Source organism: Cydia amplana, chromosome 12 (genome assembly GCF_948474715.1).
Source record: "Cydia amplana chromosome 12, ilCydAmpl1.1, whole genome shotgun sequence".
In the NCBI taxonomy this organism is placed as follows: Eukaryota; Metazoa; Arthropoda; class Insecta; order Lepidoptera; family Tortricidae; genus Cydia; species Cydia amplana.
The window spans coordinates 1-16,031 of record NC_086080.1 but is presented as its reverse complement, the minus strand read 5'-3'; the positions used below and the strand labels follow the sequence as shown (position 1 = coordinate 16,031).

Below are 16,031 nucleotides of genomic sequence, written 5' to 3'. Positions count from 1 at the left end.
AAATATAAACTAGAAAAATCTATCGAGTGGATTCAGAAATATTAATGTAAATGTAGATTGCTCGTTGCTCACTGGCAGGCGCACTTTTTGAGTGAAGAAAGTTGGATATTTTTATATGAAGTTGTATAGGAGTAGTATATTTTGAGAATAGAATTATTTAGAAATTACAAAAAGAGATTTTTAGAAAAAGAAAAAATAGTATAAAGTGAAAAAATGGCAGAATTACGAATTTTTGAAAAACTGAGAAATTTGAAAAGTATTAAAATTAGAATATCTACAGATCCAGGGGGGCTATGAAAGTAAGAAAGGTATCAAAAAATCGGGCTCAATTAGGGCTAAATATGTGCCAAAAAACATGAAGTTCGGGTAGTATTTGGTCACTTTTAAAAGAGCTTGGTTAGGTTAGGTTAGGTTAGGTTAGGTTAGGTTAGGTTAGGTTAGGTTAGGTTAGGTTAGGTTAGGTTAGGTTAGGTTAGGTTAGGTTAGGTTAGGTTAGGTTAGGTTAGGTTAGGTTAGGTTAGGTTAGGTTAGGTTAGGTTAGGTTAGGTTAGGTTAGGTTAGGTTGAGGTAAATTTGAGAGGTAGAATTGAGGGAATTTTGCGAATTTTTGTGGCGAGATAAAGCTAATTGAGTTCTATTTTATACCGTTGTTCTTTCCCAGCCTTTCCCTAGATTTCTATAGTATTTTAATTTCTTTCACTTTACATATAAATTCACTTTTTTCTTCAGGCGCTTTTTCACTTTGAAAAATTCACATCTTCTTTTTCTTTGTGTTTCTCCTACGTCTGTTAATTTTGTAATTGGGTCGGCTTTTTACTCTACACGGAGCTTTTTACCCCATATCGATCCGACCTCTGGTTCGGGAGATATTGGAGTTCAAATTTCACGAGTTCGGTAAAAAGTTTACCCCATTTGCGGTTGACGACGTTAGGAGATTTCACTTTCAAAAAATCATATCTTCTGTTCTTGTGTAAATAAATTCTTTGTAGTAGGTTAGTTAGATTAAGCTAGTTGTAGGGAATTCAAATCCGTTTGAATTATATTTTTAGAGGGCTTAGTTTAGTAGTTATTAATTTTTTAAAGGATTGCTATTCCTGTTTATCAGGCGTCGGTAAACGCAAACATAAGTTGGTTTTCGTCTTAGAAATTTTGTAAATTGTAAAATATTTAATATTTTTAGTTTTAAAAATTAGTGGTAAATAGCACATACTTAGAACTATTTTTTGACCTTGGTTCGAGATTTGTAGCTCAACCAGGAGTGACGCTACAGCCCGTCGCATAAAATAATTTTAAGTTTGTTTTTGCTGTTTTGGTTCTGCTGCGACTCGCACTTGACCAAAATAGTTAGGTTAGGTTAGGTGTTTTGGTTTTTCACCTTTTTTAGGCGAATTCCACCCATAAGGGGTGGTCTTCGCGTAGTAATTATATGGATAACCCCGCGCAGGGGTTGAATCCGCAGATGGCTCCAATCACTGGGCCCCATAAAGGGGCTTCAGGGGCGGGTTCTTCGACCTCGCCCGACTGGGAGGAACCTATGGAGGGCCAGGACAGGGCTGAGGCCGCCTCCAAGAAGAGGCCCCATGAGGGAAACCGGGTCCTGGAGTATGAGACTCACGTTGGGAGCGGGCCTAAAGTTAGCACCGCGCTGAGGGGTAGGGCCAAGGCCATGGTGAAGAAAGCCTCCATAGGCCACTTTACCGGCCTGGCAGCAGCCAAGGCCAGACTGAAGGCCTATAAGGAGGACTTGCTCTTGGAGGTGTTGGACAGCCAGGAGGGAAAGGAAAAGGGAGTGGTCCCCCCTTTACTCCTGAGAAGGTCCCAGGGGGACAACAAAAAGAAGGGGGATAAGGAGCCGTGGATGGTGAGCCCGTCCCCTTCTCCAAGTCAAGAAATGACAGAAAGCAGCCCGCCCCTATACACAGGGACGGACTACATAGAAATAGTGCGGGAGGCGACCCATATTGTCCTAGAGGCTGCCGGAAAATCCGGCAACCTAAATGGACAAGTCTGGGGAAAACTGAACCAGGCCTGCCGGGACATCCTGGCGGCCACTGACGTCCTGGCGGATAGAGTAGAGGACGAGGAGTTGCGGGCCTTAAAGGCGGACAATAACCTAATGCGGGAGCAACTTGCCCAATGTCAGACCGAGATGAAGGCCCTTCGTAGAGCCTTATCTGAGAGGACGATCCAGCCCCCACAGGCCCCGACGGCCCAATGCGGCCAGGCGACGGACTTCTCTGAGGCCCTCAAAGAGGCCCTCAAGGAATTGAAGGAGGACCTGAAGCGGGACCTTACAATTACCATGGGAAATATGATCTCGGCCCGCACGGGCTATTTCCCTGAGCCGGTCCCCCGCCCTCCTCTCGCGGCGGACAGGAATAAGACGACCGCGAACCAGCCGGAACCTCAATCTGGGGCGCCGCCCTCAAGGGCAGTGACAGGTGCGCCGCCCACAAGGCAGCCTAAGGCCCCTGTGGCCCAGCCTTCGGCACCAGCGACCAAGAAGAGGGCTAACTCTGCTCCTAGGCAGAAGACGGTGAAGGAGCCTAGTGCCTCTCCACCCTCGCAGCCGGCAACAAAAACACAAGCGCCTGCTGAGTCTTGGACGCAGGTTGTCAGGAAGGGCAATGGCAAATCCGCCAAGCCCCCTTCCCCCCCTGCCGCCCCGGCTCGGAAACCGGCACCAGCGGGCCCACGGAAGCTGGTTGTGCCCGCCACGGCCGCGATCGTGATGGCCTTGAAGCCGGAGTCTGAGGCGACATACGCCTCAATTTTGTTTAAGGTCACCAAATCGGTGAAGCTTGCTGATGTGGGTGTAGAGCACGTCAAGGTCCGCAAAACAGCTGCTGGAGCCAGGATACTTGAGGTGTCCGGGTCCGACAATGGTAGGGCGGCTGACGAACTCTGCCGAAAAATGACGGAGGTGATCGGAGAGGAAGCCCGAGTATACAGGCCCACCAAAATGGCGGACTTACGCATTTCGGGCCTAGATGAGGCAGCCACTCAGGAAGAGATCGCGGGAGCAATCGCTAAATTGGGAGAGTGCTCAATAAATGAAGTTAAGGTGGGATCGATTAGGGCCCAATATAATGGGACAGCGTCGACTCTGGCACAGTGCCCTATAACGGCAGCCAAGAGGGTCACCGCAGCGGGTCGACTTCAAATAGGATGGTCCTCGGCTCTAGTAGTGGCGCTGGACCCAACACCGATGAGGTGCTTCAGGTGTATGGGCACGGGGCACACCAGAGCACTATGCCCGTCGCCAGTAGATAGGAGTGGTCTCTGCTTCCGGTGTAGCAGGCCGGACCACAAGAGGGTGGACTGCAAGGCGGAGACTGCCTTCTGCTCGGTATGTCATGCGGCCAAACGCCCAGCGGGACACATAATGGGTGGCTTTTCCTGTACGCCCCCACCAGCAAAAGGCAAAGAGGCTCTTCCGATGACCCAAAGAGCCCCTCCAGTGAGTAACATCGACCAACGGGCCTGTGAGGGACAAAATATGGATATTTAGGCCCTACGTCTGGGGGGAGAATCAGAATGGTCATTGATTCTCCCCTCCCAAAGTGCGGGTTCCCTGGGGACGCCGGGAAAAGACGGGGGGCATCATGGAGGAATGAATGCGCGAGCCCATGATGCCCCCATACAACGTCTGAGAGGGGGACAACGGAGTGGGGTTTAGTGGGTATTCTCTTTCGCTCCTTCTCGCTAGGAGAGGGAATCGAAAGAGGGAGTCCCACATACCCTCCCCATTATGGCCTTGCCCCACGGCCGGGGAGGGATGCGTAAACGCATTCCCCACTCCGTCAACAAAAAAAAAAAAAAAAAAAAGGTTAGGTTAGGTTAGGTTAGGTTAGGTTAGGTTAGGTTAGGTTAGGTTAGGTTAGGTTAGGTTAGGTTAGGTTAGGTTAGGTTAGGTTAGGTTAGGTTAGGTTAGGTTAGGTTAGGTTAGGTTAGGTTAGGTTAGGTTAGGTTAGGTTAGGTTAGGTTAGGTTAGGTTAGGTTAGGTTAGGTTAGGTTAGGTTAGGTTAGGTTAGGTTAGGTTAGGTTAGGTTAGGTTAGGTTAGGTTAGGTTAGGTTAGGTTAGGTTAGGTTAGGTTAGGTTAGGTTAGGTTAGGTTAGGTTAGGTTAGGTTAGGTTAGGTTAGGTTAGGTTAGGTTAGGTTAGGTTAGGTTAGGTTAGGTTAGGTTAGGTTAGGTTAGGTTAGGTTAGGTTAGGTTAGGTTAGGTTAGGTTAGGTTAGGTTAGGTTAGGTTAGGTTAGGTTAGGTTAGGTTAGGTTAGGTTAGGTTAGGTTAGGTTAGGTTAGGTTAGGTTAGGTTAGGTTAGGTTAGGTTAGGTTAGGTTAGGTTAGGTTAGGTTAGGTTAGGTTAGGTTAGGTTAGGTTAGGTTAGGTTAGGTTAGGTTAGGTTAGGTTAGGTTAGGTTAGGTTAGGTTAGGTTAGGTTAGGTTAGGTTAGGTTAGGTTAGGTTAGGTTAGGTTAGGTTAGGTTAGGTTAGGTTAGGTTAGGTTAGGTTAGGTTAGGTTAGGTTAGGTTAGGTTAGGTTAGGTTAGGTTAGGTTAGGTTAGGTTAGGTTAGGTTAGGTTAGGTTAGGTTAGGTTAGGTTAGGTTAGGTTAGGTTAGGTTAGGTTAGGTTAGGTTAGGTTAGGTTAGGTTAGGTTAGGTTAGGTTAGGTTAGGTTAGGTTAGGTTAGGTTAGGTTAGGTTAGGTTAGGTTAGGTTAGGTTTTTTTTTTTTTTTTTTTTTTTGCGGTGAGGGAGAAAATACTCATGTATACCGCCGGCCCGTACCGACGGTTATGTCCGACTCAGCTGGGAATGGTGCCCAGCCGCCTACGGACTAAAAACTCCCCCACTTCATGTTGAGTGTAGTATGTTTTTATTAGGTGTGTGTTGAGTGTAACTGGAGTGTTTGTTTGATTTTAATTTAGGGATAACCGGCCCTCGCTAATAATACGGGCGACCAGCTATCCTAAAATGAAGTTTTGGGGGGACAAGTTCTGCCGCCCGACCGCCCGCCCCATGACAGAAAATAATGAGTGCGGGCGGCCGCCCGGCCACTGTCCCCCTGCAAGAGCTTGGATATTACTATGCGAGTTATTTTAATTGAAAATTTAGTGTTCATGTGATAAAGAGAAAGATGGTGCATAGATAATTTTAAGGGGACGCTAAGTGCCGCCCGACCGCCCGCCTCACCACAGTCAGTGAGTGCGGGCGGCCGCCCGGCCACCGCCCCCTTGCAAGAGATTAGAGTTTAATTCTAGCATTTAACAAAATTCTTGGTTTATATGGCATGTGATAAGACAAATAACTGCAATTTTTATCAGCGTAAACCAATAAATACGATAGTTCTTATGTAAAGCGAAATGGTGCAATAATAGATTCAATAACAAAGGTATTTTACAGATAGGATCGGATAGGATCTACTAAAGTTACAATATGACACTATCGTTAAAGATTAAAGTTACATTTGTAAGTTTTAATATGTTAAATCTTAATTAGGTTGATAATCAATACGCGATTTTATTCTCTGTATCATAGATCGCATTCGGGGGCAAAAAGTTGATGTAGCGCTATGTGCTGTATTTAGCTTGTGTTGGTCCTCAGTTACTTGTTTATTAAATGCATCGCAGTTGTGGCACTTTGTTTTGGTCTGATCTTTTTGGTGTGGGCATGATTTATATTCATGGTCGGACGATGCGCAATGTGAACAGATGGTTGTGGTAGCCTTACAATGCTTTCGCGTATGGCCATACTGCATGCACTTAAAGCAGTGCAAGATAGGTACGTGCTCCTCTGCATGCACCCGTTGGTGATCTATGTTAATTTTACCTATTTGAATGAAGGCCTTAAAAGTGGATGGCGTCGTCATGAGTACAGCATTATACAAACGAGGATTTTTGTTGCCTTTTTTATAGTGGAATGAAATCTTATTGCTTTCATTAATTATATTTTTGAGCGGTTGATTTTGACTAATTATAATATCAACAAGATCCTTTGTTGGAACATCTACGGATATACCCTTTAAAGTAATCATGGGGCGAAGTGTCTTTGAAGCTTCAGCGGCAACTTCCGCATTGACGTCGTTAGTCCTGGATAATGCAATGTCACGCTGTTCTTTTGTGTTGAATTCAATGCGGACTTTGCCATTTGATATAAATTTTGTAGCGGTTGGGGCAAAGTCCGTATCACGGAAGGAGACCGTTTTTCTCCATGCCTGTAAAGTTTCAGCAGCACCTTCGCCGGCCTTCTTAGAAGTGATGACAATCGCCGGATTCGTGGTCACCTGTGTAGGTTCCGAAGATACTGCAGCAGGCGCCTGCTTCACGGACCTACCCGTCACGGTAGCGTATGTAGTTTTAGTCGATGCTGTAATGGAATTTTCGGTCATCGAACGTATATCACGCCTGAGAGACAAAATTTCCTTCTTTATTAGATTGGCTGTGTCATTCTTTATATTATTCATAAGAGTTTCTAAATTAGGTGGTGTTAACGGCAGCGGCACCAGCAGCGGTGGTGGCGATGGCGGTGTTGGTAGCTGCAGCTGTGCGGGCATGAAGTCCGTCTGCGTTTGGATGGTGCGCTTATCTTTGTGAATTGTAGTGGTTAGGTTATTGCTATTATTGGTGAAGTTATCAGTTGCGATTGTAGTATTAGCTAAACCGCTGCACTTCTCTACATGCTCTTTGGCCCAATTACTTGATATGGATGAAATTCTCCTTCCCGAAGTGTGTATATTCTTCTTGTTCTCGACTGTAACAGATTTGTGCGAGCGATCGGAAATAAGATTTCTGTTAATATTTAGGATTTCCGCATCAATTTTGCGCAGATAGTCCTCAAGGCTCTGTTTTATTTCCCCTATTATATTACGAGGCGCCGAGACATTCGTTTGCGTTTCTTTATTAGTCGCCGAGCCACCGTTCTTTGTCGCCGGCGGCAGCAACGGCGACGGCGGCGGCAGCAGCGGCGACGGCGGCAGCAGCGGCGACGGCGAAGGCTGATCCTGCAGCGTGACATTAGGGTCTGTTTGAACCCCTTTCGACGAACGGTCAGTAGGTGTAGGAGTTTGTGTTAAGATTCCCCGGATTTGTGCGCGCATCTGCTTTGCATAACTCGCAAATATAGATGGGATATTTTTCGCGGCGATCTTAATTTGCCTCTTGTTTTCAACGGTTATACTGCGGTGGGTTGTCGTAGTTTCAAGGTTTACGAGTATCTGTTTAGATTCGAACTCAATCTCGCCAGCGAGCTCGTCGAGCAACTCAAGCACCGGATGGATATTTGTGTCACGCATAGGCGACGGTGATCGTTCTCGCTGGGCGGATATGCCCGGCGGTGTGGTGAAGAGATTGTCAAACTGCTCTGACAAGTTGAGGCTATTTATACTTTCGTTACTCATTTTCTAATATTTACACAGCAAGATAAATTTAATTTTCAAGCAAGAGGTGGAAATACTAATTTTAAAAAATTTGGTTACACAACAAATGAAATTTCTATTAAAAACTAATAAATTACAAAATAACAATCACTGTTCAATGAAACTACAGATATTTCCTACAATTATTGTAAAAAAGAGTAAGCGGAAATTACATTCATATATTTTTAAAACGGGAACAGAAATTTGGAAGTTTAACTAAGAATTAAATAAAAACTAACACATGAAAGCAGTTGAAATCTAGGATTTACTACTTTTTAGAAATGCTTGATAGAATACAAAAAGAAAATTTTGAAAATTCAAATAAACAAAAAAGTTGGTTTTTTAAATATTTTTACGTAAGACGGTCGGCTTACACAGGGGAAATTGAATTTATTTAGAAACTACTTACAATATTTTTACAAAACTTGGTGAGTAAATGCTTAAATAGATGTGTAATACGTATATATTAACTATTTATTAAAAATGTTATTATTTTGTGGTTTATTTATGATAAAATCAAAAATTACGGAAATTTCAAAGGGGAAATTTAAATTACTGAAAAACTTTACAATATTTATGTCTGAAATTTTGTTACTTAGCTACCTTAAGTGTATATGTACAATATTTATCTAACAGAGTTGGTGGGAAATGCAATTTAATGGTAAAGAAAGTCGATTTTCGCCTTAAAATATTAAGAATTTTAATTTCTAATTTACTCGAAAAGTAAATGGCAGAAAAATATCCAACCAAATGAAAAACTATTTTCTAGTGACAATAAGCAAGTTTCAAATAAAAAATTTAGAAAAAGTTTAAAGGGAAAAAAGTCAACTTTCAACTTACGTAAATATTGAAATCGAGGGTTTTAGGGGACTTATTCTACTTAAAATTGATTATCTTAAAAACTACCTATCCTAAAATTACAAAATTTCGCACACTTATTGTCCATTAAATTCTGCTTCTAACGTTATCAAAAGAAGTATATGTCATCACTTATAATCTCGAGAAAATTAAGGTCAAAGTTCAAGTTTTACTAAATTTTGGCTGTTAATTGTAATAAAATGAAAACTATTACACTTATTTCAATTCTGACAATTTTGTTGGATTCCTGGTGAGGAAGAGTATATAATAGCGATATTAAAAATAACCGCACGATTTGGGAAGTCCGTTTTTCACTAACTGCGCAAAAGTAGTTTTTCGTGGTTTTCTCTTTTGTTTGTTATAGGAAAAATCCGAAACTTTCACATATGATAGAAGGTTCAATTACACACACGACAATATATAATTTAATATAGGTTATAGATCTAATAAGAAAATTAAACGTGATTTAGTCTATTTTTGCACTGCACTTAAGGTTTGAAGTGTGTTTGTACTTACATCGTTAGTGTCCGGTTAAAACTAAAACTGTCACTAGTTAGCACAATCACTAAAGAGTATTTTAAGATAAGGACCAAGATTCTAACACTAAAACTTTGCGCAATGCAAAGTTTTTCCTTCGTCGCAACAAAGGTCTGGCACCATTTCGCTCACTGTACTTCACAGAAAAGTCCGATCTTCAAGATTCTTGTAGTAGTGAATAGGTGGAGTCCGCGCGCACAATTTGATATATGACACAAGGTGGTTTGAGTTAAAAATCCCGCAACTTTGATTTTTCGAACGCGGAGCGACGTGGAAACGATGCGTACGCTCTGAGCGCTTGGCGCGCGACTGGTTAGGTTAGGTTAGGTTAGGTTAGGTTAGGTTAGGTTAGGTTAGGTTAGGTTAGGTTAGGTTAGGTTAGGTTAGGTTAGGTTAGGTTAGGTTAGGTTGAGGTAAATTTGAGAGGTAGAATTGAGGGAATTTTGCGAATTTTTGTGGCGAGATAAAGCTAATTGAGTTCTATTTTATACCGTTGTTCTTTCCCAGCCTTTCCCTAGATTTCTATAGTATTTTTAATTTCTTTCACTTTACATATAAATTCACTTTTTTCTTCAGGCGCTTTTTCACTTTGAAAAATTCACATCTTCTTTTTCTTTGTGTTTCTCCTACGTCTGTTAATTTTGTAATTGGGTCGGCTTTTTGCTCTACACGGAGCTTTTTACCCCATATCGATCCGACCTCTGGTTCGGGAGATATTGGAGTTCAAATCTCACGAGTTCGGTAAAAAGTTTACCCCATTTGCGGTTGACGACGTTAGGAGATTTCACTTTCAAAAAATCATATCTTCTGTTCTTGTGTAAATAAATTCTTTGTAGTAGGTTAGTTAGATTAAGCTAGTTGTAGGGAATTCAAATCCGTTTGAATTATATTTTTAGAGGGCTTAGTTTAGTAGTTATTAATTTTTTAAAGGATTGCTATTCCTGTTTATCAGGCGTCGGTAAACGCAAACATAAGTTGGTTTTCGTCTTAGAAATTTTGTAAATTGTAAAATATTTAATATTTTTAGTTTTAAAAAATTAGTGGTAAATAGCACATACTTGGAGCTATTTTTTGACCTTGGTTCGAGATTTGTAGCTCAACCAGGAGTGACGCTACAGCCCGTCGCATAAAATAATTTTAAGTTTGTTTTTGCTGTTTTGGTTCTGCTGCGACTCGCACTTGACCAAAATAGTTAGGTTAGGTTAGGTGTTTTGGTTTTTCACCTTTTTTAGGCGAATTCCACCCATAAGGGGTGGTCTTCGCGTAGTATTTGTATGGATAACCCCGCGCAGGGGTTGAATCCGGAGATGGCTCCAATAACTGGGCCCCATAAAGGGGCTTCAGGGGCGGGTTCTTCGACCTCGCCCGACTGGGAGGAACCTATGGAGGGCCAGGACAGGGCTGAGGCCGCCTCCAAGAAGAGGCCCCATGAGGGAAACCGGGTCCTGGATTATGAGACTCACGTTGGGAGCGGGCCTAAAGTTAGCACCTCGCTGAGGGGTAGGGCCAAGGCCATGGCGAAGAAAGCCTCCATAGGCCACTTTACCGGCCTGGCAGCAGCCAAGGCCAGACTGAAGGCATATAAGGAGGACTTGCTCTTGGAGGTGCTGGACAGCCAGGAGGGAAAGGGAAAGGGAGTGGTCCCCCCTTTACTCCTGAGAAGGTCCCAGGGGGACAACAAAAAGAAGGGGGATAAGGAGCCGTGGATGGTGAGCCCGTCCCCTTCTCCAAGTCAAGAAATGACAGAAAGCAGCCCGCCCCTATACACAGGGACGGACTACATAGAAATAGTGCGGGAGGCGACCCATATTATCCTAGAGGCTGCCGGAAAATCCGGCAACCTAAATGGACAAGTCTGGGGCAAACTGAACCAGGCCTGCCGGGACATCCTGGCGGCGACTGACGTCCTGGCGGATAGAGTAGAGGACGAGGAGTTGCGGGCCTTAAAGGAGGATAATAACCGAATGCGGGAGCAACTTGCCCAATGCCAGTCCGAGATGAAGGCCCTTCGTAGAGCCTTCTCTGAGAGGACGATCCAGCCCCCACAGGCCCCGACGGCCCAATGCGACCAGGCGACGGACTTTTCTGAGGCCCTCAAAGAGGCCCTCAAGGAATTAAAGGAGGATCTGAAGCGGGACCTTACAATTACCATGGGAAACATGATCTCGGCCCGCACGGGCCATTTCCCTGAGCCGGTCCCCCGCCCTCCTCTCGCTGCGGACAGGAATAAGACGATTGCGAACCAGCCGGAACCTCTCTCTGGGGCGCCGCCCTCAAGGGCAGTGACAGGTGCGCCGCCCACAAGGCAGCCTAAGGCCCCTGTGGCCCAGCCTTCGGCACCAGCGACCAAGAAGAGGGCTAACTCTGCTCCTAGGCAGAAGACGGTGAAGGAGCCTAGTGCCTCTCCACTCTCGCAGCCGGCAACAAAAACACAAGAGCCTGCTGAGTCTTGGACGCAGGTTGTCAGGAAGGGCAATGGCAAATCCGCCAAGCCCCCTTCCCCCCCTGCCGCCCCGGCTCGGAAACCGGCACCAGCGGGCCCACGGAAGCTGGTTGTGCCCGCCACGGCCGCGATCGTGATGGCCTTGAAGCCGGAGTCTGAGGCGACATACGCCTCAATTTTGTTTAAGGTCACCAAATCGGTGAAGCTTGCTGATGTGGGTGTAGAGCACGTCAAGGTCCGCAAAACAGCTGCTGGAGCCAGGATACTGGAGGTGTCCGGGTCCGACAATGGTAGGGCGGCTGACGAACTCTGCCGAAAAATGACGGAGGTGATCGGAGAGGAAGCCCGAGTATACAGGCCCACCAAAATGGCGGACTTACGCATTTCGGGCTTAGATGAGGCAGCCACTCAGGAAGAGATCGCGGGAGCAATCGCTAAATTGGGAGAGTGCTCAATAAATGAGGTTAAGGTGGGATCGATTAGGGCCCAATATAATGGGACAGCGTCGACTCTGGCACAGTGCCCTATAACGGCAGCCAAGAGGGTCACCGCAGCGGGTCGACTGCAAATAGGATGGTCCTCGGCTTTGGTAGTGGCGCTGGACCCAACACCGATGAGGTGCTTCAGGTGCATGGGCACGGGGCACACCAGAGCACTATGCCCGTCGCCAGTAGACAGGAGCGGGCTCTGCTTCCGGTGTAGCAGGCCGGACCACAAGAGGGTGGACTGCAAGGCGGAGACTGCCTTTTGCTCGGTATGTCATGCGGCCAAACGTCCAGCGGGACACATAATGGGTGGCTTTTCTTGTACGCCCCCACCAGCAAAAGGCAAAGAGGCTCTTCTGAAGACCCAAAGAGCCCCTCCAATGAGTAACATCGACCAACGGGCCTGTGAGGGACAAAATATGGATATTTAGGCCCTACACGTCTGGGGGGAGAATCAGAGTGGTCATTGATTCTCCCCTCCCAAAGTGCGGGTTCCCTGGGGACGCCGGGAAAAGACGGGGGGCATCATGGAGGAATGAATGCGCGAGCCCATGATGCCCCCATACAACGTCTGAGAGGGGGACAACGGAGTGGGGTTTAGTGGGTATTCTCTTTCGCTCATTCTCGCTAGGAGAGTGAGTCGAAAGAGCGAGTCCCACATACCCTCCCCATTATGGCCTTGCCCCACGGCCGGGGAGGGATGCGTAAACGCATTCCCCACTCCGTCAACAAAAAAAAAAAAAAAAAAAAAAAAAAAAAAAAAGGTTAGGTTAGGTTAGGTTAGGTTAGGTTAGGTTAGGTTAGGTTAGGTTAGGTTAGGTTAGGTTAGGTTAGGTTAGGTTAGGTTAGGTTAGGTTAGGTTAGGTTAGGTTAGGTTAGGTTAGGTTAGGTTAGGTTAGGTTAGGTTAGGTTAGGTTAGGTTAGGTTAGGTTAGGTTAGGTTAGGTTAGGTTGAGGTAAATTTGAGAGGTAGAATTGAGGGAATTTTGCGAATTTTTGTGGCGAGATAAAGCTAATTGAGTTCTATTTTATACCGTTGTTCTTTCCCAGCCTTTCCCTAGATTTCTATAGTATTTTTAATTTCTTTCACTTTACATATAAATTCACTTTTTTCTTCAGGCGCTTTTTCATTTTGAAAAATTCACATCTTCTTTTTCTTTGTGTTTTTCCTACGTCTGTTAATTTTGTAATTTGGTCGGCTTTTTGCTCTACACGGAGCTTTTTACCCCATATCGATCCGACCTCTGGTTCGGGAGATATTGGAGTTCAAAGTTCACGAGTTCGGTAAAAGGTTTACCCCATTTGCGGTTGACGACGTTAGGAGATTTCACTTTCAAAAAATCATATCTTCTGTTCTTGTGTAAATAAATTCTTTGTAGTAGGTTAGTTAGATTAAGCTAGTTGTAGGGAATTCAAATCCGTTTGAATTATATTTTTAGAGGGCTTAGTTTAGTAGTTATTAATTTTTTAAAGGATTGCTATTCCTGTTTATCAGGCGTCGGTAAACGCAAACATAAGTTGGTTTTCGTCTTAGAAATTTTGTAAATTGTAAAATATTTAATATTTTTAGTTTTAAAAATTAGTGGTAAATAGCACATACTTAGAACTATTTTTTGACCTTGGTTCGAGATTTGTAGCTCAACCAGGAGTGACGCTACAGCCCGTCGCATAAAATAATTTTAAGTTTGTTTTTGCTGTTTTGGTTCTGCTGCGACTCGCACTTGACCAAAATAGTTAGGTTAGGTTAGGTGTTTTGGTTTTTCACCTTTTTTAGGCGAATTCCACCCATAAGGGGTGGTCTTCGCGTAGTAATTATATGGATAACCCCGCGCAGGGGTTGAATCCGGAGATGGCTCCAATCACTGGGCCCCATAAAGGGGCTTCAGGGGCGGGTTCTTCGACCTCGCCCGACTGGGAGGAACCTATGGAGGGCCAGGACAGGGCTGAGGCCGCCTCCAAGAAGAGGCCCCATGAGGGAAACCGGGTCCTGGAGTATGAGACTCACGTTGGGAGCGGGCCTAAAGTTAGCACCGCGCTGAGGGGTAGGGCCAAGGCCATGGTGAAGAAAGCCTCCATAGGCCACTTTACCGGCCTGGCAGCAGCCAAGGCCAGACTGAAGGCCTATAAGGAGGACTTGCTCTTGGAGGTGCTGGACAGCCAGGAGGGAAAGGAAAAGGGAGTGGTCCCCCCTTTACTCCTGAGAAGGTCCCAGGGGGACAACAAAAAGAAGGGGGATAAGGAGCCGTGGATGGTGAGCCCGTCCCCTTCTCCAAGTCAAGAAATGACTGAAAGCAGCCCGCCCCTATACACAGGGACGGACTACATAGAAATAGTGCGGGAGGCGACCCATATTATCCTAGAGGCTGCCGGAAAATCCGGCAACCTAAATGGACAAGTCTGGGGCAAACTGAACCAGGCCTGCCGGGACATCCTGGCGGCGACTGACGTCCTGGCGGATAGAGTAGAGGACGAGGAGTTGCGGGCCTTAAAGGAGGATAATAACCGAATGCGGGAGCAACTTGCCCAATGTCAGTCCGAGATGAAGGCCCTTCGTAGAGCCTTCTCTGAGAGGACGATCCAGCCCCCACAGGCCCCGACGGCCCAATGCGATCAGGCGACGGACTTTTCTGAGGCCCTCAAAGAGGCCCTCAAGGAATTGAAGGAGGACCTGAAGCGGGACCTTACAATTACCATGGGAAACATGATCTCGGCCCGCACGGGCTATTTCCCTGAGCCGGTCCCCCGCCCTCCTCTCGCTGCGGACAGGAATAAGACGACTGCGAACCAGCCGGAACCTCAATCTGGGGCGCCGCCCTCAAGGGCAGTGACAGGTGCGCCGCCCACAAGGCAGCCTAAGGCCCCTGTGGCCCAGCCTTCGGCACCAGCGACTAAGAAGAGGGCTAACTCTGCTCCTAGGCAGAAGACGGTGAAGGAGCCTAGTGCCTCTCCACCCTCGCAGCCGGCAACAAAAACGCAGGAGCCTGCTGAGTCTTGGACGCAGGTTGTCAGGAAGGGCAATGGCAAATCCGCCAAGCCCCCTTCCCCCCCTGCCGCCCCGGCTCGGAAACCGGCACCAGCAGGCCCACGGAAGCTGGTTGTGCCCGCCACGGCCGCGATCGTGATGGCCTTGAAGCCGGAGTCTGAGGCGACATACGCCTCAATTTTGTATAAGGTCACCAAATCGGTGAAGCTTGCTGATGTGGGTGTAGAGCACGTCAAGGTCCGCAAAACAGCTGCTGGGGCCAGGATACTTGAGGTGTCCGGGTCCGACAATGGTAGGGCGGCTGACGAACTCTGCCGAAAAATGACGGAGGTGATCGGAGAGGAAGCCCGAGTATACAGGCCCACCAAAATGGCGGACTTACGCATTTCGGGCCTAGATGAGGCAGCCACTCAGGAAGCGATCGCGGGAGCAATCGCTAAACTGGGAGAGTGCTCAATAAATGAGGTTAAGGTGGGATCGATTAGGGCCCAATATAATGGGACAACGTCGACTCTGGCACAGTGTCCTATAACGGCAGCCAAGAGGGTCACCGCAGCGGGTCGACTTCAAATAGGATGGTCCTCGGCTCTGGTAGTGGCGCTGGACCCAACACCGATGAGGTGCTTCAGGTGCATGGGCACGGGGCACACTAGAGCACTATGCCCGTCGCCAGTAGATAGGAGCGGTCTCTGCTTCCGGTGTAGCAGGCCGGACCACAAGAGGGTGGACTGCAAGGCGGAGACTGCCTTCTGCTCGGTATGTCATGCGGCCAAACGCCCAGCGGGACACATAATGGGTGGCTTCTCCTGTACGCCCCCACCAGCAAAAGGCAAAGAGGCTCTTCTGAAGACCCAAAGAGCCCCTCCAGTGAGTAACATCGACCAACGGGCCTGTGAGGGACAAAATATGGATATTTAGGCCCTACACGTCTGGGGGGAGAATCAGATTGGTCATTGATTCTCCCCTCCCAAAGTGCGGGTTCCCTGGGGACGCCGGGAAAAGACGGGGGGCATCATGGAGGAATGAATGCGCGAGCCCATGATGCCCCCATACAACGTCTGAGAGGGGGACAACGGAGTGGGGTTTAGTGGGTATTCTCTTTCGCTCCTTCTCGCTAGGAGAGGGAGTCGAAGGAGGGAGTCCCACATACCCTCCCCCATTATGGCCTTGCCCCACGGCCGGGGAGGGATGCGTAAACGCATTCCCCACTCCGTCAACAAAAAAAAAAAAAAAAAAAAAAAAAAGGTTAGGTTAGGTTAGGTTAGGTTAGGTTAGGTTAGGTTAGGTTAGGTTAGGTTAGGTTAGGTTAGGTTAG

The 16,031-nt window shown here is 46.7% G+C and overlaps 3 protein-coding genes across 3 annotated transcripts; all 3 read left to right on the top strand.

Moving 5' to 3' along the window:
• The first annotated feature begins 1,426 nt into the window (after positions 1 to 1,426).
• LOC134652667 (uncharacterized) lies at positions 1,427 to 3,511 on the top strand. Its single transcript, XM_063507830.1, has one exon. The coding sequence runs from the start codon at positions 1,427 to 1,429 to the stop codon at positions 3,509 to 3,511; it is 2,085 nt and encodes a 694-aa protein (XP_063363900.1).
• A 6,569-nt stretch (positions 3,512 to 10,080) lies between these two features.
• On the top strand, positions 10,081 to 12,165 carry LOC134652666 (uncharacterized). Its single transcript, XM_063507829.1, has one exon. The coding sequence runs from the start codon at positions 10,081 to 10,083 to the stop codon at positions 12,163 to 12,165; it is 2,085 nt and encodes a 694-aa protein (XP_063363899.1).
• Positions 12,166 to 13,549: 1,384 nt separating this feature from the next.
• Positions 13,550 to 15,634, top strand: LOC134652664 (uncharacterized). Its single transcript, XM_063507828.1, has one exon. The coding sequence runs from the start codon at positions 13,550 to 13,552 to the stop codon at positions 15,632 to 15,634; it is 2,085 nt and encodes a 694-aa protein (XP_063363898.1).
• Positions 15,635 to 16,031: the final 397 nt, after the last annotated feature.